General features: G+C 35.5%; 1 protein-coding gene across 3 annotated transcripts in view; it reads left to right on the forward strand.

Moving 5' to 3' along the window:
- Positions 1–25608, forward strand: part of LOC112051327 (lysine-specific demethylase 3A) — a 239103-nt gene that overhangs the window by 51090 nt on the left and 162405 nt on the right. For 2 of the 3 annotated variants that reach the window (XM_052885108.1, XM_052885110.1), the window contains exons 2-3: positions 2050–2199; positions 6638–6751. In XM_052885108.1, the coding sequence (XP_052741068.1) occupies positions 2050–2199; positions 6638–6751 (264 nt within the window). Of the gene's footprint in view, positions 1–2049; positions 2200–2488; positions 2508–6637; positions 6752–25608 lie in introns of those variants that run through there. The other variant, XM_052885111.1, reaches the window with a different exon arrangement.

The following is a 25608-nucleotide window of genomic DNA, read 5'->3' on the forward strand; positions in this document are numbered from 1 at the left end:
CAGACTTCACACACTCAGAGAATTAAGCAAATTCTCAGGTATGCAGGTTTCCTCACGATGTTTTTCTTCACCATTCAACGAACATATTATTATTATAATATTAAATAACTAACAGAACCTCGCGGTTTCACCCGCGCAGTTCCCATTGCCGTAAGAATACGGGGATAAAATAGAGGCCGCCTAAATGTATTAACCTAACATTATTCCATTGTTTCTACTACTGTCTATGAAGCCATCTAGCCATTGTGCCCCAAACTGGTTTCAATAGACTGGCAAAAAAGTAAGGTAGGGTCAAAGCGAAGCTTGACCGAGTCCGCTAGTAAATAAATAAATAGAAAAAAAAAGTTTTATGATACTTACTTATCGTATAATACCTACTTGAATAAACCTAAATACCTACGTTCTTCTAATCATACAAAACATGAAATCGTGATAACGCCGCGTTTTATCATTTTCATTTCATAATATTTACAACTTAAATTCATACCTACCTACATACATACATACATATAGAGAGTATAGTATTGATTTGGGTGAATCAACGGTAGAGTAAATTTACAAATGAAACTATTTATAGGTAGGAAGATAAAGATTTTTTGCTTATTTGTACGATCACAAGTATCCCCGTTTTCACATGGGAAAGAGAACTACGCGGGTAGGTTTATAGTAGGTCATTACTGTCATACTTATACACATAATACAGGAAAACTTATGTCAGCCACTGACGATCAAGTAATCTTAAATGTCTGCAGCGCTAACGGCTTGACGTCCAATAAAACTGAATGTGTGTTGGTCGCGATCGGCATATGATGTCGTCATGTACATCGCGACCAACGCACGATCACTTTTATCGGCTGTCAAGACATTAGCGCTGCAGATATGTGAGATTTCTTGATCGTCAGTGGTTGACATTAGGTTACAAACTAACTTACATTACCTACGTATTAATTTTTTTTGGGTGAAAATTCTGATTGGGTCTTAGCTAGGTATACCTATTTAGTTTTATTTTGACTTTTGCTTTGTTTTATATCACGTACATATCTACTTATTCATGTATAATTAAGTAGCAATTAGTTCACTTCAGTGCATTTACTGATAAGCCATAATATACCTAGTAGGAGTATTATATACATATACGTAGCTGCAATGCTAATGCTAGAATTTACAAATGTACATACTGGTACGAAATATACCATTTTCTAAGCACATAGCTACTTACTTGTAGCTACCTTGTTTGTTATTTATGTGTTTACTTCATTCTGACATTGAAACCGTTAGCTTTATCCGTTTTGAGGTCGTCGTAGTGATCATTACACGATACGTGTATGGTTTAAAAATTCTATTAGTTATGTTAACGAAGGAAATGGAATAACCTAGCTCCAGTACAAATCTACCACGCGGGTGAAACCGCGCGGCATCAGCTAGTTTAAAACTCTCATGTAGATATTTTAATAGGTAAATATATCGAATATTATGTAGGTATATTATATATGTGTTGTGTACCTAGTGTTTTTTTTTTGTCATTAACTAGCACTAGGGACGAACTTACTGTTATATTATAAATGTTATTCAATGTATATTTTAGCTTTATTTACCGACATAATGAAGACCAAAACTATACAGATTTGTAGATTTTATATTTCCTACATACTTGCTTGTTTAGTATTTTATAGCTTCCATCAGTACCAGTCCGAAATGTTGTGTGTTTTATTACTTTTTTGAGAACTCATTCTGACAACTATTTATTATTACAAGGTCAAAGTTTTAAAATTGGGCGGGGTTTCCGAAGAATGTAATAATTTTGTAACTTGTAGCGCACTCTAGCGTCAAGATGCATAAATACAAACGAGTTGCACGGTGACAGCTAACCAGTCATGTAAGCCATCGAAGTGTGGCTACTCGGCGAAAGATGGCGCTGCACTAAAGTATTGAATTTTTCTTATAGTTAATTTTAAATTACTACTGGCAGGATGGCGCATTAATTTTAGATATAAATTATCTTTAAAAAATGGTAAAAATTAACATTAATAATTACTTTGATTGTTCCAGGTGTTGGTGGAATATGATGGCGTAGATTGGCAACGCCGGGAATGGGTGCCAGTGTATTCGCGTAGAACGTTTCGTGTGTTTTTAGTTGAAAGAACATTAGTTTGGGCACCTAGAAAGTTAGAAAAGGAAGAAGTCAAATGGCCCGCTTTGGTAAGCATATTATTTTTAATTTACTCAATTTGCCTTATGTTAACGCTAGATGGCGTTACGCTTTAGTATAAAAATACTTGCGAGTGCCTTAGATAGATGGCACCACAAACTGTATTTGGTATTTCACGTCGGCGTAACTTTTTTGAGTTTTTGAAATCTCATCTCTTAGCCAAAAAGTTGAATTCGTTTTTGTTGAAGTTTAAATTAAAATTAATTAAAACAATCAACGTTATCAGCAGCTGCAATCTGCATAGCAGTACTTCACATCGACTCAAGTATTGTTTTCATTTGATTGTAATGAAATTATGGTGAGTGGGTTAAAAAACAATCTTATTTTATGCTACCGCCCAAAGTTTAATGGTTTAAACATGTTGTTTGATCTATTGTTATCACTATCTAAATACCTAGCACTGTGCTAATTACAGTACCTACTACAATTTAGTTTTATTTTAGTCCTAAGTCATACTTATATTTCTGGCACTTTAAATTTAAGGTTATTTTAACAAATACATTAAGCATAACGCTTCCATAGAATTTACAATATATCTCATATAGTTTAGAATTGTTACATATATAGCCTCTTGAAGTGTATTTTAATCGAGTTAATAGTAATCGTATGTATTTTATCGTATAATAATTATGATACCTTTGACCTATTTCTATTAATCTTAGGTATACCTATATATAAAAAAAGTCGTGTTAGTTACTCCACTTATTACTTAAGAACGGCTGAACCGATTTAGCTGAAAATTGGCAGGGAGGTAGTTTAGAGCCAGGAGAACGACATAGGATACTTTTTATAAAAAAAAAGTCGGGTTTTCCTTCCTGACGCTATAACTCCAGAACGCACGAACCGATTTTCACGGTTTTGCATTCGTTGAAAAGATCGCGGGCTCCGTGAGGTTTATAGCAAAGAAGACGGGGTAGGGGTAGGTAGGTGGGTCCGTATTTTTTTTTTTTTTGTCTCTTCATATCATCATGAGAAATCATGTCTCTAGTGGCCATTTACTTGCTTTGTGGCAACCTTTTTTTTTAATCTGAGTGGTGATGATTCAGTCTAAGATGGAAGCGGGCTAACTTATAAGGAGGAGGATGAAAATCCATTCATACACCTTTCGGTTTCTACACGACATCGTACCGGAACGCTAAGTCACTTGGCGGTTCGTCTTTGCCGGTAGGGTGGTAACTAGCCACGGCCGAAACCTCTCATCAGCCAGACCAGAACCGATTAAGAAAATCTCAATCGGTCCAGCCGGTGATCGAACGCAGGACATCCGTTTTGTAAATCTACCGCGCATACCACTGCGCCACGGAAGCCGTCAAAACCCTTCGAAAAATACCGTTAAAGGTTTTTTAAAGAGAACTTTAAAGCGTTGAAACGAAGCGCTTTGGTGACTGAAGACAATGACTTCTCATGACATCATGTACAAAATATAAAAAAAATACGTTTTATACTTGGCTAATTGAGGATGTGGAGCCTTGATACTTGCTTCCTTCCAAACTCCATAATTGATATTATTGTACTTACTAGGAGCCGCACACTATGTATAGTATACCGTCAAGTCTGCAGGCTTTATTTAAAAAAAAAGTTAAGGCGGGTTAACCCATGCTACAAACCAGCAGTTTTAACTGAACAGTAGAAACTGTTCAGATAATCGTCCATGTGTAGTGTCCGTTTGTTTTGATTTTTTTTAATGACTGATTGAAATTTCGATTAGTTAACACCACGAGTACCCACGTTACGTTTACGTATTCACGTAAATGTAATATGATCGAAGCCCGCATATTAATATCTAAACGCCATTGCCTTATCAGCCGTCACTAATGTGTGCAAATATTTTGTAATGGGAGCGAATGCGAATGGTGTTAATGAAATTCAGTTCTCACGTGTCCGAGCGACCTCCCAGCGGTGCGCGTCACTATCTCTATGGGTTCCATACGTATCTTTATTTATTGCACGTGTACGCATTTTTATGGGGACTAGCCAATGCTAAACAAGCATAGGCTAGTTGACACTTTTTTTAATGGTCTTAAATAGTTCATTATCATTCTACCAGACTGAAATATGTTTTTGACAGTACTAGCCAAAACGTCTGTCGGCCATGACAGTCTTTCAACTGTTTCATGACGTCACTATAATAAATCCCACACAAATGGAGCGTTTGACAAAAATATAGTTAACAATTAGTTCGACGTTTAGTACATCAAGTGTGTTAGTGACGTCACAAAATGGACGACAGAATTTTTGACGTTAATCTCTGACATGATTAGATCAAATGAAGAAGACAAGCGCCAGTACATTTTAAAACGGCCTGGGTCCATACAATATAGCAATATAGCAGTTTTCTCGCGGTTTCACCCTCGTAGTTTCCATTTCAAAGAGAGTACAGGGATAAAATATAGTACGAGTATGTTACTCGCTTATTAGCGATTAATTGGTTTCCATGCATTATGAAATATTTAAATTCGATTCAGTATTTTTGAAATCTATTCTTATCAAATCTATACTCTATACTAATATATAAAGCTGCAGAGTTTGTTTGTTTGATTGAACGCGCTAATCTCAGGAACTTCTGGTCCGATTTGAAAAGTTCTTTCAGTGTTAGATAGCCCATTTATCGAGGAAGGCTATAGGCTATATATTATCCCCATACTCCTACGGAAACGGAAACCACGCGGGTGAAACCGCGCGGCGTCAGATAGTCAAACAATAAAACCACGGAGGTGATTACGATCCTCATTCATGAGGACTGGAGAGTCTCATTGTCTCGGTAGCTCCGAGATTAATGGCATATTTTGGAATATTTGGATTTTCTGATTAAATATTTTTTCCATAAATTCTACAGTATAGATTCTTTAAAAAGCTACAGGCTCAAAAGAAGCCTAAAAGCACCAGCTGTTACTTGGGTGGCTTAAAATTGTAAGGTCTGGATTTTAATACCACTTTAGACCCAATGTTAGATATATTATTCTCAATAATTTATCTGAAACCTGTGTTTGACACAATGTTTGCCTAAAAATAACACTCTTTTCATATAAAAATAATATTATGTTTTTCGCCAAATGTTTTTCTAAGATCGGCGTCACCTTTCTTTGAAATAGAAGTTTGTTTTACATTAATCTAGTCCGTGACGTTTTTCGAAGTACCTATAAGCAACCACTTAATTTTGTATGTACATAGCAAAGTGTATTGAATTTTGAAGGTGATTTTGTAGTTGTTATTCAACTCGAGCCGCATAGAATACTGATTAGATTGATCGGGCGCGGTCTGCCGTCGAGAACTTTTCGTTTCGCATTTAGAAATTTTGAATACATATTTCTTTTTTTTGTTTAGTTTTGTTTACCATTTACCCTTTATTACATAACTAAGGTTAAGTTAATCTGGGCTATAAAAAATTAAAATGTTTTCTTACTTCTAAGAAATTCATAGTAGCAGCCCACGATATCTCGATTAATGTTATTAACACTTGATAGCGTTACAGACCAATCGTCAATCGACCCGGCATGGTGGATTTAAGCTCCAAGTCGCCATCTATATTAATATTATAAATGCGAAAATCTGTCTGTATGTTAAGTTTTCACGGCTAAAACGACTGAACCGATCAGGATGAATTTTGGTATAATGGTAAATGGGACCATGGAGCAAAACATTAATTACTTTTTGAACTTAAAATAAAAATAGAAGGGGGTGAAATAGAGGTTAAAATTTATTAAAAGTTTTAAAAATTTGTTTATTTTAAATTTTATTTGTTCATAATAATATACGAAATATAATGTGATTCAAGAATTTTTAAAATTCAACTCCCTGAAGTGGTGAAATTGGGGTTGAAAGTTTCCGCGGACGAAGTAGCGGGCGTCCGCTAGTTTACTATAAAAAGTCGGTGCTACAGTCCCGTCAGGGATATGACAATGATCTAATCAGTGATCCATTTTATAAACCGGCAACGAGTGACAAATAGTCCTAAGAGCCGATGGACGTTGGGGATCCATCCACAAGGTGCTAGAATGGCGACCCCGCACTGGTAAGTGCAGTCGGCCCACTAGGTAGACCGAGAACATCGAGCGCGTTGCAGGGAGCCGTTGGATGCTGGCGGCGCGAGACCGTTGTGTTCAGAAGTCTATACAAGAGGCCTTTGTCCAACAGTGGACGTCCATCGGCTGATAATCTATATATTCTATATATGTATACATATATAAAAAACAATGCCACTTTTCGTTGTAATTTTTCAAGAACGGACTCACTTGTAAAAACCAAATGTTTGGCTTTGTTCGAACTATTTAGTAGATGGCTTATGTGAGTATGGACAAAATCGGTCGAGCGGTTCTTCATTTATCGCATTTTTTGTAACTAATAAATTCAGGGGTAGGGAAGACGTGCATATAAGTCAAAGCTTGATGATATATGAGTGACATTAACATGAGATATGTTCGGTTCCAGACGTTCACGCCGCTGTCAGCTGACGTCACACTGCAGGCGGACGCGCAGCCCGTCGAGTTCGTGCACGACAGGTTGCTGCACTTCGTGGACTACGCTAACCTGCAGCCTTACCAGGTTACTGACTTATTTAGTATAAGAAACGTTTTACCAGGTTACTGACGTATTTGGTTTAAAAAACGTTGTACCAGGTTACTGACTTATTAAGTTTAAGAAACGTTTTACCAGATTACTGACTAGGCCGAGTTAACACTTACATAACACATAAACTACTTTCATCCCGGAAAAATCCATGGTTCCCGCGGGATTTGTAATAAACTGAATTCCACGCGGACGAAGTTGCGGGCGTCCGCTAGTATAAGATAATTCTAACATTGTTAAACATAAGTAATACCACACTTCTGTTTTTAACTTGGCTGTCGCAATGCCGTGTCTCTAAAGTAAAATAATAAGTAATCTTTTAAATAATAAAATAGTTAGTATTAAATTAAGTTGCCGTTATACCGTATCCCCCCGTACCGTAAGGCCGTGATAGCCCAGTGGATATGACCTCTGCCTCCAATTCCAGGGTGTGGGTTCGAATCCGGTCCGGGGCATGCACCTCCAACTTTTTCAGTTGTGTGCATTTTAAGAAATTAAATATCACGTGTCTCAATCGGTGAAGGAAAACATCGAGAGGAAACCTGGATACCGGAGAAATATCTTAATTCTCTGCGTGTGTGAAGTCTGCCAATCCGCATTGGGCCAGCGTGGTGGACTATTGGCCTTACCCCCTCTCATTCTGAGAGGAGACTCGAGCTCAGCAGTGAGCCGAATATGGGTTGATGACGACGACGACGATACCGTATCTCCTTGGAGATAACTTGAAATAATCTTGAAATGAATAATATATTAATGTAAACTTGTTTAATCTACTTTAAAAGCAATTTAAAACAGCAGATGAACAGAGCCCTTCAAACCATTATGGAAAAAGCCGTGACCCTGTTTTCTTAATAAGAATAGCTGGCCTTTTAGCTTTATATTTAAATTTATTCATATTTGTGTTGACTTTTAGAATTATTTACAGTTTATTTACTGTTTATTATAAAAAGTTGTCCTATTTTAACGGTCTACTATAGGACCAGGCCTCCTTGTAGGAGAGATAATTTGGAGCTTAGATCCACCACGCTGCTTCAATGCGGTATGGCGGGCTTAAGAGTGATAATGTTAAATTCATTAACTACTACCCGGGACCGACGGCCTAACGTGTTCCGAGGCGCGGACAATTTTAGCTGATAACAATTTCTTACAAGAAAATTAACTCAACTATTGACAGCTACCCAGGCATGGAACCTTGGACCTAGTGATCCGAAACCACTTACCTAGGCTAATTAATAAGCCAATAAGGCAGACATAGGCTTGATGATGATAAATGATATAAACTTGTAGTTTCAACGTACTCCAGTAGGCCAAATTCTGAAAAAAAAAAAACACTTTTGATTTCGTAGTATTATTATTAATTCGTATGTGTTATTTGAAAAGCCGTTATGTGTGCGTCTTCTCAATCTATACTAATATTATAAAGAGGAAAGATTTGATTGTTTGTTTGCATTGAATAGGTTCTGAAATTACTGAACCCATTTAAAAAATTCTTTCACTGTTGGGAAGCTATTCTATCCCCGAGTGATATAGGCTATATTTTATCCCCGTATTCCTTCGGGAACGAGAACAACGCGAGTTAATCCGCGCGATGTCTGCTAGTGTTTAAATAAAATCGTTCAACCTTTTTCAACTAGATGGCGCTAGTAGTTGCGAAATAGGTTAACAATTTGATAGCGTTGGTGGTTTGATGCACTGACTGCGTTGGCTGACTTCCTTTTGGAAAAGAGATATTTGTAGTTTAAAAATATTACTTCAATAGTAGGTAGGTATCAGGTTTCATTCAATATGTTATTTGTACGCGGCATCGTACCGTAACGCTAAAACGCTATCAAAGTGTTAATTTTAAATAACTTTAACTAATTTTTTAAAAGAAAAGCGCAGTTTTAATCGACCCTCTTCCTCTTCGTTGGATTGAGGACATCAAGCGGGTTGCAGGGAGCCGCTGGATGCTGGTGGCTCGAGACCGTTGTGTTTCGAGGTCCATGCAAGAGGCCTATGTCCAGCAGTCCACCGGCTGATAATGATGATGATGATGAATGTTTTGAAAAATAAACCAAATATAACGCGTGAATTACTTCTAAGCATTTAGATCCATTCAGTAGTTCAAAAAACCAACCACTTTATTACACAAAAGCCAATGTAGAAAATTATACTATGTTATATTCATTCGAGTTGGGAATTAATTAATCGAATGCCAACCTTCCAGGTTATAGCAACAATTACACAACTACGGAATTGAGGTTGTCAAAATAAACAAAACAATTGCAAACAAGTTATTGAGTCATTGCTAAGCTTAGGTATTGGGTCGACACTGTTCCAGGGAAATGAACACAAATAAATGATGACCGCTCCGCGCTAGAACCATTTATATTCTTTGCATATTTAATCGGTTGAACGTTATTCTAGTCTCGTCGTCGTCGTCGTTATCAACTCATATACGGCTCACTGCTGAGCTCGAGTCTCCTCTCAGAATGAGAGGGGTTAGGCCAATAGTCCACCACGCTGGCCCAATGCGGATTGGCAGACTTCACACACGCAGAGAATTAAGAAATTCTCTGGTATGCCTAGCTAGGTTTCCTCACGATGTTTTCCTTCACCGTTTAAGACACGTGATATTTAATTTCTTAAAATGCACACAATTGAAAAGTTGGAGGTGCATGCCTCGGACCGAATTCGAACCCACACCCTCCGGAATCGGAGGCAGAGGAGAGGAGGATATCCACTGGGCTATCACGACCTCATTTTATATACCATATTCTAGTCTGCATATCATGAATACATTTATATATCTGTAAATATTATAATATAATACTTTTAATTCGTAAGGAGTTTTAGTTTTAGCATAGCAAATGTGTTCGTTTGTTTTGTACTCTTTACAAGTTAGCCCTTGACTACAATCTCACCTGCTGGTAAGTGATGATGCAATCTAAGATGGAAGCGGGCAAATTTGTTAGGAGGATGAAAATCCACACCCATTTCGGTTTCTACGACATCGTACGAACGCTAAATCGCTTGGCGGTACGTCTTTGCCGGTAGAGTGGTAACTAGCCACGGTCGAAGCCTCCCACCAGCCAGACCTGGAACAATTAAGAAAACCTCGGCCCCGCCAAGAATCGAACCTGTGTTGTAAATCCACCGCGCATACTACTGCGCCACGGAGGTCGTCAAAACGTTGTTCGTTCGTATAAATGTTTAAATTAAGTATCACACAAATGTAACAGTACTATTCTGTGTTTGGTTAAACAGCAATTTGTAAATTTGTGTAGTAGGTAAAAATATATTTGGTAGACAGTTTGGTAAAATTATGCAAAACTAAATGATATGACTCAGAACATTTTGATATTATTTCGATTATTCGTATTCGGCTAGTAATACGAGATACTTGATATTTGACGCAGAAATATCTCAGACAAAAATCGATTGCGATAAAAAATCGAAAACTAAAGACAGCTCTTCTCTTGACTACAATCTGGACATGATGGATCTTCTTTGATTTTCATTATCTTCAGGTATCTACCGAGCAGACAATCATACAAAGTCTGGTATAGCGAGAGAGCTTCTTTTCATTCAAATTTTAATACAGGAATGGCATTCTATGCCATTGAAATCGTGGGCTACAGCTAATCTACAATCAATATAATGCCAATAGATAAGTCGGGAGACTTATCTAATAGATTATTAAATGAGAAAGATGTATATGTCACCATTAGATCGTAAATACGTTAGTTTATAATCTCACTCGTGATATAATCTGCCATTATATTGTGAACTGAAAATACTGATTATAATTTAACGTGTTATTTTCGGTATATTATATCTAAAGACTGGCCAAAGTGCAAAGAGGGCACCTGAATTGTCATGTTCTAACCTAACCTAGCCTAACCTAACTTTAGTTCACAATATGACGGCAGATTATAATATCACGAGTGGGATTATAAACTAACGTATTTTACTATATGACGGTAACATATATAACGACCTTGAAGTCTCAACATATCCAGTTGTTTTGAAGGAGGCAGACCGATATTTATCTATCGTATTCAATGTCCACCCTCTAGACTAGATCATTAGAAAATATTATACTAATAGCATTAACAACTGAGTCTTAGGGCCATAAATCATTTCTCTATATCTATCTCGCTTGCACTTATGGGTCTTATGGAGCCGTCTAGTGAAGGGTGTAACAATGAAAGACATATTATCGATAAGTAAAGTTTATTATCGTATCTTGTTCACAAAATTAAAAAAATTAACAATATTTGATTTAATATAATACATATTTCATATTATATAATTATTAACTAAATAAAACTTCGTCTTCTGCCAAATTTATTATATATTAGTATCCATAGTGCGCAACGAGTAACACATGAATGTATTTATTTAATTGCAGTAAACACATTTATAGCAAAAAAAATACGCAATGCAATTACATTAGAAACCGACCAATCAGAATCGTCCAAATCATTATTGACTCATCATTAGCACGTGCGCAGGTAGCCGTTTGTCGATAATTAGGGTGCGCAGGTAGGCGCGCTGCACATTCCTATCTTTTTTGACTTTTATGACCGGACGACTCAGATGATAATGCGCATACTATAGTCATGCTTTAACGGTCCTAACTTTTTAGTACGTAATATTAACCGTAACAAATTGTCTGCCGTGGTAGCAATTCATTTTAAATAATAATCTCTCAGTCAATAGTGCCTAATTGTATTGCGTTTCTATAGAAATCTTTCAATAGTTGTTGGTTCTATAGAAATTGTTTCAATAGTATCTAAATGAATGTTCGCTATCTAAAGAGACAATGTAAAAATACTTTAAACAACTAGATAATACTGTAAATCTATACATAATTTACTATATTTATTTTAATATTATGAAAGGATTTTTTTTAAAAGAATATTTGCCATGAAATATGACCAATATTCCAATTCCAAAATTCCAAAATTCCTCCAACTAATCGGGAAAGACTGTATTAGGAGTGGGTAAGACAATAGATCGAGTACGAGTAGATGATGAGTCCGACCGCTCTTACTGTTGAGCTAATGAAGCTTTTAAGTTTGTAAGCTTGTAGGGGGTAATCTCTGGAGCTACTGAACCTATTTTGAAAATTCTTTTATTATTAGATAGCCTTATTGTTAGTGTCATCGACTATTTTATTCCCGTATTCACACAGGAACGGAAAGCACGGATGAAGCAGAAGCAGAGCGTTTGCTAGTGTATAACACGAAGTAAGCAGTGGGTGGTGTACGTGAATCGCATAACCGACCCAATTTTCGAGTGAGACGATACGAGTGTTTATCCAAATTTGGGCGCCCGGGCGAAGTGGGTAGATCAAGGACGGCGTCTGCCAAACACGGGGGGAGTTCCCCGGGCGACGGGAGGCTAAGGGGAGGCCCGGGCGGGACGGTGGGAAGGGTATGTTTTGATGCTCGCCGCCCGCTATATTGATTTTCCGCGCCCGTTTCACCCACACCTCCCCTTTATTATATACATATTCGAGCCAGGTGGTGGTTATGCCAGTGCCGCTATTTTCGGTTAGCTCGGCCGCCACCCGGTAAAGCTGTGATTGATTGGTTGTCTCCCGCAAAATCTACTTTTGTCAGCGAATGCAACTTTCAGCGGTTTTTCTCTCCCATTGTCATTATATTAACTAAATAGCATATGCCCCGCGGTTTCTCCCACGTAGTTCTCTTTCTTGTGAGAATACGAGGATAAAATATAGCCTATGTTACTCTCTGATAACGTAGCTTTCCTTTGGTGAAATATTTTTGAAATCGTTTAAGTCTTTCAGAGCCTATATTCAATGCAAACAAACAATCAAATCTGCTCTATAAAATATAGATTTCCATCGCGCAAACCAAAGTTTTTATTTAAAATATTAGAATTGTTAACTTCTGTAAGATATAGCTATAAATTATTTTAGATTATCTTTAAAATATGTTATCGCAATAATCGTATTCAAGCAGCGACGAAGTTGTTTTGCCACTTCTTTTTATTTTAATATGAATAGACTTGTAATTCCTACATAATTTATTAGTATCGACATAAATAATGTAACAGTTGTATAACCAGTTTTCTCGAACGTCTAGCCTGTAGATTCGGTCGATTTTGTTAAGAGCAATAATCTAATATGAATCCTATGAATATGTAAATATTTAAATCGCTCTTGCCGAGAGTATTGTTTTCTATGAATAATGAAACAGCCATGTTTGACGCCTGTGAAATCTTTTAAAATATTTTACGGAATATTTTTCTATTTTTAAAAGACGTGAAAAAAAAAGATGTTTGAATCCGTCGGATGTTCGGCGATTTGAATATTTCTTTTTTTTATTAAATATTTTAAGTTACAAAATACAATTTGGCGAATGAAACAAGAATTTGGTAATGAAATCATAGCAGTTATAATACCTATGCTATCGACAGTGGCGTGCACAGGGTTCTTAAATAGGGTATAGGTGCAAAATGGTAAATTCCTATCGCAATACAGGTTCGTAATGAGTTCGCTGGGTAGGCAGGACATTTTTGCATCTACGGCGTGCACGCCACTTATTCATTTAACATTATACAGTTGTATTATTTTCCAATCCAAATTTATAGATATCAAATTGGTCCTGTAGCTATTAATATTAGAGTTATTTTAACCAACTTTCAAAATGAAGAAGGTTTTTATGGCTGTAAATGTACGTGTTTTTATCTTTAGCTTTATTTATCAAGTCTGAACATTTACTTATTGTCTATTTTGTATATTAGCTCGTTATTAAGATTACAAATACACGGGTTCCTAAGCTGTGACATTGAATGGACACATTGAAACATCTGGCATTGGTCTACCTCGCGCTGGTTTAACACCCAGCAGGGTTATTATGTATCTGGGTGTACCTACCATTTTAATAATGAGTCACTACAACGTTTTTTAACATATTTTCGTTTATGCAATAATATAGTATTGTATTTTTAATTAAATGACTTATGCGTCTTCATTTTACGTAAAGTGGCAGTAATATAGAAGTGATAGTAGGAAGTAATAAGATTATTTCAACGAAAAACCGTTATTTACGAAATTACGTTGAAATAACCATGTTAGACGATCGTAAAACAATAAAATCATTGCCGTTTTATGTACAATGACGTAGTCAAGATCATTTCGTTGAAATTACTTTGTTAGATGATCACAATTTCGATTTGAATGGTACACCGACCTACTATGACCAGCTAAATTTCATACTCTTCCTTCGTGACCCACTTAAATTTTTCGACCCATAATACATACAATCCGCCAGTCGAGCGATCATTCATCATCATCTCGTTAGTCAAGAAATAAAATCGACCATCTCCTAGTGCTTATTTAAAGTCGCAGCATTGGCTCCTTAATACTGCGATCCGGTATTTTTTTGGCGACCCGGTGCCGGCTTACGACCCACCTGATGGGTTAACGCTGCTGTAGTGCATTTATGTAAGAGGAGGCTGAATAAAACTGATTATAATAACAATTCTGTAATTGTATAGTTAAGTCAATTTTCCATCATAACTACATTTTGTCATAGTTTAAAAAACGCACCATTACTAAACAACAGTTTATACTTTACGTCGGTTAAGAGGCATCATCGCAAAAAGTTCTCGTCGCAAAACATCGTAAAGACGAAATTAAAGATAAGATTGACAATCTAGGTCAAAAAAATCTGATAATATCAAAAAACTCAATTAAACTATAAGGAAAGTTGTAGCTACCGTCATACACGCAAGCACTAGAAATTGTTACCGCAAATTTTAAACGAGTAAAGTTTGTATAAGTTGTGAGCATTTACGATGTACCAACTTTAAACTGTAAACTTTATTCGGCGTACAAGTTTCGTAATTCTAAAGATTTATCCGCTTACGACTTTATCTATTCGTTTTATTCTTATCGTTTGAGCATAATAACAATTAATACCATTATCTAATACTTAAAAATTATTTAGTAATATAGAACAGCTTATTTACTTATATTCTGTATTCTGTAAGATATTAGGTTGGATAAATAGGGCTGTCTGCCTCCTTCGCCGGTAGATTAATGAGAACTTTGTATTTTGTTTTTATTATGCAGATTATTTCCGTCTATTCCAAAGATTATAGATGCTTAATTTTTACTCTTTGCAAAAGGTCAGTCTTCCATCAAATAATTAAAAATCCCACTAATCACATAAAGCGCTTAAAACATAGAAAGACGGTAACGTCTTGGTCTTAGATAAAAAGGACTGTATACCTTGTTCTTGTTGTCTTCTTCGTCTGTATGTTAATGAAAACTTTGTTTTTTTTTATTGTGTAGATTTTTTCATCCGTTCCAGAGATTATTGATGCTTGCTTAAACTGGCATTTAATTAATATTCTCCACTGTACCCGTAGTAACACTTTGCAAATGGTTAGTCATCCATGAAATAATTAAAATTTGCGTCAATCATTTGCCCCTTAAAAGATGGAGAAACGGATAATTATTAATTATAATGAACTGGGTTGAAACAACTTGTTAGCACGTGTAGATGTTTTAAACGAGTAAAGTTTGCTTCAGTTCAGTTAGCTTGCTCCACTGTCCGTGGGGGAGGGTTAGGGGGTTTCCCTGACATTGATGTAGGCATGTGTAAGATGAAACGGTTCGCTCTCTCGTCTCGTGTATTTATGCTACGTATATAATAGCCTTCCTTTCGTCTCTTTGTACTTTGGTGTGCTTTTGTTATCTTAACTACTCGTACATACCTATACCATATAAGTTGAATGTGTTTGTATTATATTGTATTTTCCGTATGTTTATAATACTATTCATAAAGATGTGATACAAATTGTTTCAGTACTAACATTAGGTGACATTTAATAATGCTTATACTATTTATGTAGGGACGTGTATAAGCAATTAGTTGTCTGTCTATCGTGTCCATTAAAGGATTATATACTTAATATCGGTTAAGGAGCGCGATTTACATTCGGGTCTAAATCCGAATCTCTATGCCTACTATTCGCGTACTTAAGTACGAAAATCGTTTAGCACAAGTGTTTCGCTTAGTTGGAAAGAAAAGGAAAATATTTGACGTGTTTAAAAAAATGTTATTACTTATGGATGAGTTACGCAAAGCTGTGAAAAGTCCGTGGTGCCGCTTAGACTAGGGTAACAGCTGAAAATGCGCCAACATTTGGTTGGTTAATGCTGAGCTGGTACCTTTTTTCAAGGTAGTGTCAACCGATTTGAAAAATTCTTTCAGTGTTAGATAGCCCATTTATCGAAGAAGGCTATATAAATATATTTTATCCCCGTATTCATACGGGAACGGGAACCACGCGGGTGATACAGCGCGGCTTCAGCTAGTTATTTATATAAGTGTCACAGAACAGCCTCAACAAAATTCCACGCAGATTCCGCAGTCGATAAAGCGTGACGTTCACGGCTAATCGTGCACGGATGAAAGGCAACCGAGCGAGCGTAACATCATCGCGTTTGCATGCCCATTGTGACTCGTAACACCAATACTAACCGGTTCGGGCCATTACTGCGCTCTGATAACGATAAATCGCGATACAGTAAACAAAAAACAATACCTTAAATAGCAACAGACGATAAACATATAAATATAAGGGTCTGATAAGAAAGATTTGAACCATGGTCAGTAGAAAGTTATCGCGGATCAAATTAGAATTAAGGTTAAAGAAACGTTGCCTGCGGTCCTAAAGCGCTGAAGTGGCCAGCTCATACTGGAATGTAAATAGTTAATAGATCTTCCATCTCCCTCCTATATTAACAGCGGCTAGGCTATTAAAATGGGCTAACGACACAGGAAATCTTACATTAGGTGGATGCATCAAGCGAATCGCTGGATCCAGGAGGCACAGAATCGTAGAGTCCGGAAGTCAGTTAAGAGAGACCAATAATAATTATAATCGACAGTGGAAAAGAAACTGTTATATCAGTCTACCTATCTGTAAAGGAAAGCAAGAAGTGTAAAAGTTAATAGAAGCTTAAATAAAAACTATTTAACAACGTTACTTAGACAAAAGGGCACTCTTAAAGCAATTAATCAAAATTAAGGTGACAATTCTAATTTGCATCTGTCTGCAAACAGTAATAAAACAAAAATAAATAAATTGTGTTTCAGACAATAGATGATAAAATTTATTAGAGCCTCCATTGTGAACAAATTAAGTTTTCATTTAACTTAATTTACAATGTATTTCTAAACAAGGATTTTAAACTGGTACAGTGATAAATATACAATAATTTTAAATGGAATTTTCTAGTTCGTTAAGTATTGTTCGTTTTTCTGTTTAAAATTCAGTATTGTTATTTTAAATGGATTCTGTATTTCTTACTTTGTTTTTAATAGGTTTAATAACAGTGAGTCATTCATTACACCCATTATGATATAACAAAGCGATAAAAACATTGAAATTCTCAATATCATTGTGTATTGAATTATCACGATCGTAAAAGTGTTTAAATTGACCTTCAAGTGTTTATTTTTTATTATACATCCATAAAGTAAATTAATATTATCTTATCGTTAAGTATTCCGTGTAAAATAATATCTTTGTAATTATATCAACTGTTGTCATGTGAGCTAAATATTAATTTAAAAATGTTATTTATTCAAGTGTTATTTTTGATGTTCCTATTTCATTTATTTTTATCATGTAATGGTAAGTAAGCACTTGAATACGATCTTGGATACTTTTTTTGTCCACGACCAGAAGTATGGATTTTATGTTCTGTTTGTTTATTTTTATTTCATTACTTGTGTGTGGACAAATAAACAGATTCTATTCTATTCTATTCTATTCTATTAATCTATCTTATAGAATGTTTCCTTGCAATGCAGTCTGCAAAAAATTGCTGTGTCGTAGGTACAATATAAGGATCTTTATTTCCTCCGGCACTTATCCCTTGCTAGATGGGGTTGACGCAACATTTATTTTAATGTTTTTTTGACTTTTCGAAGTATTTTCAATCTTTTATCGCGATCGTCTCTGGTGCCACTCTAGACGAGATGTATTAAACAATTGCTTTGATAGCTTATACTCTAATACAGGACGGATCTCAAGTCTAGGGAATACGAATGCCATTGAATTCAATTCATTGCTTTGGGACGAAAGAGCTGCGACAACTCTGCCACTATTGGTCGATAATATGTCTTTCTCTTCACAAGATTTGTCGTAGACGTATATGCTATAGCCATACTTTTTTTTTCTCCGAAGGGGGAGGAGGGAATTCTTATGGACAGCCGTGTTGGGTAGTGACGCACTCTTACCGGCTATAAACCCCTCCTAACTCCTAAACCTGGCCTTATATGCTACTGGTGACACTGATGAGGGCCCAAAAATCGCCGAGGAGTGTAAAATAGGGTAATACAACAGTACAATAACTTGTAGAGCATTCATTACTTTGTGAAAAAAAAATACGTACGTGTCTTTCTGTCTTCCACATTAAAACATTAGTTTGAAGTTGTAATTCTGTTATCTAAATTGATAAGTATGTAGAATATTATCTTTATCAACTAATAATAATTATTATCTAATCTTATCATATGTGCTGATAAAGCGTTGAAATGTGCAATTTTATCTGAGCGTTTTATTCGTATCATCTCGTTAATTTAGTGATTGCATTTTAATTAAGTGATCATTTCTAATTTTATTCATTAGGACTTTGCACAGTCCAATTGTGTAACGTCTATGAATGAGCTCATTAGACTACGAGGCTGCGAGCATTTCTATATAGATGAAGCTTCACGTGTGACGTCAATTGATTTTGCGGTTCATTCTCATAGACATACACGAGTACAAATACAATATCTGTTGACGTGTCTAATTTACATAATCCTAATTAATGACAAATTTTAACAGTCCACAACAGGGCCAAGCCTCCTTATAGGTGACTAGCGGACGCCCGTCACTTCGTCCGCCCTTAGACCTCTTTAATCCGACCATTTCGCGAAATCTGTTACATAGGTACATCTACTAACTAAAATCTACCTCCTTGTCAAATTTCAACTTATGTTAAGTGGTTCTAAGATTTTATTGATGACTGAGTGACCTTTTGACCTGTGTGAAGTCTGCCAATCCGCATTAAGCCAGCGTGGTGGACTTTTTGCCTAACCTCATACTGAGAGGAGACTCGAGTTCAGCAGTGAGCCGAATATGGGTTGATATCGAACGAACCAACGAGTGACCTTTTATATATTTAGATGGGAGCTTAGACCCACTTTTTGCTCCAATGCTTGTTGGCAGACTTAGTGTAATGATTCTCAATTCTTTAACAAATGAGAATGACCGGACCACCGGACTAAGTTGTACTGAAAATTTCTAGTAAGAAAGAAAATCTCAGTGTTTCACAGCTTTACTCAAGACTCGAACCATAGATATACTAACGAACGAGGAGGTAGTTAATATAAGTAATCGTCGACCCATTCAATGGGCTGTTCTTGATAACAAAAAGAAAAGTATTAAACTACGAAGATTGGACGACTGAAAATATTGTCTTTTTTTTATTTCTTGAATGAAAATTCTTAGACTAAATATCTTGTCCTTTGATATTAAATAATATCAAAACAATTTTATAAGTTGTTATCGCTCTTCGTCGACTTTGATTTCGTCTGCTTGGATATCGGTTTTTTTTTCGGATAACAAAAGCACTAATATGAACTTTAGAAATTATTTCATATATTTTATATTTTATTTCATATTAGTGCTTTTATTTATATCTATACTAATACTAGCGGAGCCGGTCAAGCTTCGCTTTCACTTATGTGCACTTCTTCCCTATCCCTACCCTACCCTACCCCTACCCTAAATACTTTATTTTCCTGCTTTAAAATTTAAATTATGCTAGATTGACACATTTTATGTTAAAATATGAACATTTAATTTTATTTCAGTTATGGGTACTATAAATAAAGATTTTAATGTTTATGTAAAGATACACGTAGATCTATTAAATAGAGTATATTATAGCGTAAATAATCCGTGCTCCGACGAGCATGAAGGTTGGTATAATGTGAATTGCGATCACTGAATATACATAAATGTATAGAGTACGTAATTATAATTACCATACTCGTACATAATCGACGATTATTATACATGTATATAGCGTACATAACGTATTAAATTTTACGTTGATGTAAACCAAATAGATTTTACAGTACTACATAATTATCTTTATCATAACGTAGCTAGAAAATTAATCTACATTTATCTATCTAATAAAATAAAATAAAATTTGAATGTCTACTTTGAATATAATTGCTAAACAATTAAACAGAAGTTTAAAAGAGAGGTGCAATTATAGAACACTCTTTGTTTTCACTAATCTCCAGACCTGCTAAATTGAATTTATTTCGGTTTCCACAGGGGCATTAGCTAGGGATGGAGCAGTATAGGCTTTATTTTATTGATATCTGAAAAAAATCCAAACTTATATCTATATTCTATACTAATATTATAAAGCTGAAGAGTTTGTTTGTTTGATTGAACGCGCTAATCTCAGGAACTACTGTTCCGATTTGTTAAATTTTTTCAGTGTTTGATAGCCCATTTATCGAGGAAGGCTATATGCTATATATTATCCCCGTATTCCTACGGGAACGGAAACCACGCGGGTGAAACCGCACGTCAGCTGGTTATAAATAAAGAGGTACTTGTAAGATTTGATTTTTGTTTTTTTGTTATGACCGACGATTTATATCTCACATTACCTACTCGATATATTTTGTTCCTGTATTCCCACGGGAAGCGGAACTTCGCGGGAGACACCACGAAATGTCTGCTAGTAAAATTAATAACTTTGCTAAGTTTATCTTCCTTGCATAAACACTATCATCTGTACATTCAATGCACGTTGTTTGAATTAATATGAATAATGTATAATAATAAAGAGAAATGATTTAATTAATTCATGACGGATTCCTGTGATTCATTAGAAGGGTATGAGTGAGCGCCTTCAGAGATTAAAATATACTCGTACATGTAATTAACAGACGTTGAACTCGAGTATATTATTATTATCTGTGTGTATTTCTAGTGTTCCCCTGAAATATGTACTGGTGTGTGATATATCATCATTGTCAATATCGGCTCACTGCTGAGCTCGAGTCTCCTCTCAGAATGAGAGGTGTTAGGCCACTCCACCACTCTGGCCCAATGCAGATTGGCAGACTTCACACACGCAGAGAATTAAGAAAATTCTCTGGTATGCAGATTTCCTCAGAATGTTTTTCCTTCATCGTTTGAGACACGTAATATTTTATTTCTTAAAATGCACATAACTGAAAAGTTGGTGGCTCCGGAACGGATTCGAACCCGGATTACAACACGCTGTTTGTCAAAGTTAAAGTCTTATGAATTATGCATTATTTCAATTAGGCTTAGTTTACAAGCACTTTTGAACGTCAGGTAATGTGATCATCTGATCGATAGAGATGAGAAGTCAAAAACTTGAAATGTAACGAGTTATATTATCCATATTTCAGCTAAGGCCCACAACAGAGACCACAACAAACACAGCCAGGGCGTATTTTTTTTCAGGTTTTTTGTTAAATATCTAAACTGTCATATTTTACTTGCTTGCACCCATGTGCGATACCATCTTTTGTTTGTGCGATTAACCTGCTATCCCTTGTTATATATAATTTGGGTTCGATTCTCAGTTTAGATCAATTCTTTACAGTTATCGTTCATATTCTTTACATATTAGATTTAGAAGGAATACTTTCGTATATGATTGTTTCGTATTTCAAACATAAAATTATACAGAGTAGATAAATAAGTTCATATCGTAATTTTGTTGTAGATACGCTTAACTAGAAACATAGCAATTACTTAGGATCTTGTAACTATGTATTTTATTATTTTCCAGGAACACAATCTTACTTGGTTCTATCTTAGTAAATAATCACATGTTATTAGTGCCGTTCTTTCTCCGCACAACCTTAATTGTATGTTTGCAACAATACCGGTAGCACTTACAATATCTTTTACGGCGTTCTACAGAGTGCATTACCACTGCGCAGAGCACAAAAGCCTAATTTATGTTCCTCAGTGTCGGTTTAAAACATGGCCACTATCTCAGTTTGTCTCGAGATATTCTTTTATTAGAGGGAATAGCACCGTTTGTATTTTTGTATTGAAAATGTTTCCCTCATTGGAAGATAATTGCTAAATACTTGTTTAAGGAAGGTTTATACTAATATGACGTAATATATAATGTAAAGCTGTGTCTACGATTTCACCCGCGCATTTTTGTAGGATTTTTTTGGAATAAAAAGTAGCCCAAGCTACTCCATACACCAGTAGTATATAGTGGGTGCGACACGTCTCTATACCTTGGCAATTTTTGTACTTATGCACTTCTCGATTTCTATCTGAAATAGTTTCTTGTTTCGTCTTTTTTTGACCCCTTTTTACGGAGGTTATAGATTTTTTTTAAACTTTATTTCTTATTCATAACAGAAATTTTAATTAAGAGTAATATTCCATCATTTATCTTCTAGAGTAAGCGTAAAACAATAATATTGTGATATATCTGTGTTTAATGGTTATCGGTTAACCGAACGGAGCTTGGAGCTTTGAATTTTGAGTCGTTGGAACACATGAGAACTACACAAGTAAACGTGGAACGTCACATTTAAATATCACCTCGGTGAGTTGTGATAAATGTGCTAAAATTCCGTTTAAAGTGACATATGCCCAAGTAATACGTGCCCGTAACAAATTGCTTAAATAATAGTAAGTTTCCTTAGTCGTGTAAACTTACTAGGAAGGTTCCAATGACTATCCTGATAATATGCAAACAATATTTTATGAAATAAATATCAAATCAATTCAAATCAAAAATCATTTATTTCAAGTAGGCTCAGTTTACAAGCACTTTTGACACGTCAGTTGACTATTTGTAAAGACTCTACCACTGGTTCGGAAGGCAGGTTCTGCTGAGAAGATACCGGCAAGAAACTCAACAGTTGCTCTTTTGAAAAAGTCATACAGTATTAAAATTTACAATTGATAACAATTACAATTTCTTATAGTTTTATTTCCTGTGTGAAGGTGGAAGCTGATCCAATGGCCTCCAAGCGCTTTTATTTAATATTATGTATGTTCGGTATAATGACTTAATGAGCTAGTAAATGGTGTGTAGTTTATAACAAAAATCTTACTCGAAGCATTTCTAAAACCCTTCGTCCTTATCTGTATTAGGTAATAAATTATAGTAAACAATTTTAAAGTTCTAACTTGCTGAGACAATATTACTACTCGTATATTAAAGCTGGTGCTAAAATACTCATATTTTGTTATATTGTTAGCAACGAACAAGTATCGATTTTAATGTAAGTAAATAAAATTATTCTGCATGTTTGGGATGAAAACTGTTGCCAGAAGGTTGCCTGTTAGTAGTAGTTAGTAGTTGTAAGGCAATCGTCTTGTTTTGTGATAATTGCTAATTGGTATTTGACGGATGAGTGCAATGCCAGGGTGCAAAATCTTTTCCATTAATCACCAGCGAAATAAGTCCGTATATTACTCGCTAAAACTCTATTTTGGGACTTAATTTTATTACTTACTTCAAAAGGCTTTGTTTTAAGTTTCTTGACCAAGAATTTGTTCGAGAATTTAATGTTAAAGTTTTAGAGGATTAGTGCGGAATTTATTCTTTGAACTTTTGGAATGAACTTGAAAGTTGGCGCTTAAGTTTTATCTCGGACATTATATGCTATATTCAGCCAACCATTAGTTAAGTTAATGGTTACTTCGCTTTAAATTTTGTCCAAAATACTTACTGAATTTAAACGGAAAAGTAATTTAATGCGCGGAAGCTTTGTACCAGACTACGGGGTTTGTTTATGTTTTGACGGAATAATATCCCTGTGGGGCCGTGTTTGGGTACACCTAACTTCACCACTTTGTATTGTTTTGAGGTACAGTTAGTATACCCCTGGGGCGGTCGTCCGTAATACAATAGGTCGGGAAACGTGCTTTGTGTTCTGGCAGTGTCTTGGAATTTAGTACTCTTTATACATTAGGATGACTTTATGGTCAGTCAGTACGCTAGACGGTACAAGCTATGTATTGGTATAATGAATATGTATACTAAGTCTGGCAAGTTCGTTGATGACACTCCCATGATATGCGGGCGACGAGGGGAAAGACTGCGCGGGTGTGAAATCGTGCGTGCGGTTAAGTAAGGTGCGTCAGTCGTCGGTTTTTCAATCATCGTTACACGCCCCCGCCGCTCCCGCATCGGGAGTGTTACGAACGAAGTTGCCAAGCTATATATAGTGAAGGTAGTTAAGGAAAATGTACTGCTTTCTTGGTTTAGTGGTCCAATGCGGATTCGGATCATCACTTCCATATATTGAGTTTTTGTTTATTGAAGATACTGGAGTTGTTAAAGCTTTAACTTGTCAGATATGCAAAAATAGCATATAATGTGATACATTTTTAACTCTCACAATAATATTTATTTAAAAGAAACTCATGGTAGGTACTGTATTTGATGTTACTCCTTTGGAACGTCTCGACTGATTAAAATTTTTTTTGCATATTTAGTAGGTACGAGAGAGAATAAATAGGTCGTAAAGTGTTAAAACCCTCTTGCCGCAACCACCATTTTTTAATCCCGGTTATAGAATTTTTGTATCATGAAACAAATTATTAGTAGGTATACCTTAACTTAACCTTACCTTAACTTAAATAATATTGTACGTTTACTTTACCTCGTTTTATAATTATTATTACGTATTTTTTAAGTAATGTAATCAAAAGTAGGTTACACATGGAAATTGAATCTGTTATCAATAATAATGATATCGGGCGGGGACGGCGGAAGTCGCCCGGGCGACAGAAAATTGAATGAACGTTGTATCTCTGCCTACAGGAGGGGAGGGAATGTGTGTCAGAATCCATTGCTTCCTGGTTGTGTTAATATACTCAGTAATATATAAAGGGTAAGCAAAGAAAAAATGGCTGAAGGTACAATAAATATTGTCACTGAAAACGTTTAGTAGGTACCTCAAATAAAAATCGGGAGTCACAGGAATATGTGAATTTTGCGAAAGTCATATGTCTACTTCAAGAAGTATACGAATTACGATTCTTTACGGCGTCACAGGAATATGTACTAAATGTATATTGCAGAAACCTTAAGTGTACTACTTTAAGAAGTATAATATGACTATTTACTTAAATTACTTAAGTCTACTTACAGACTTCTTGAAAAAACATAATCACCTAGGTTTTTTTCAATGTAAACTAATTGGACAACTGTTAAAGAAAAAACTAATTCCTAAAGTTCCAGGAACTTCAAATTTTATCCATATAACGTATATTTCTAAAATATTTGACATTTAAATATAAAGTTATTAAGGGGTAGTTTAGCAGCAAATGACGTTGCCGACATGTTGTATAACATATCACATTTACCCACATTTATCCGTAATTTACCCATATTCTACAGGCACTAATGTCTCTAAGAACAAAGTAAAGTAGCATAACGTAGAAAGACCAGAAAGAAAATAATATAGTAAAACTTTAACTCCGAGAAAAACATAAAGGTTCCCCAGTCACTTATTTACGTATAATCCGCGCTCTACAACCTCATATTAATCAAGAGGTAATCTCTAAATAGAATAATCGAGCAAAACAAACAGTAAAGCCTCGGGCGTTGCGCAACATTGCTGACTCACACAGTGGTATGCTTAGGTAGTAGGTATATATGGCACGTTTTAGTGATGCGTGCCCTAGGGTTATCAGATGATAGAATTTCCTTTAAAATATGTAATTTTGTTATTTTGATCGATAGTTTTTGTTTTCGAAGATGT

This window comes from Bicyclus anynana, chromosome 13 (assembly GCF_947172395.1).
Source record: "Bicyclus anynana chromosome 13, ilBicAnyn1.1, whole genome shotgun sequence".
Taxonomy (NCBI): domain Eukaryota; kingdom Metazoa; phylum Arthropoda; class Insecta; order Lepidoptera; family Nymphalidae; genus Bicyclus; species Bicyclus anynana.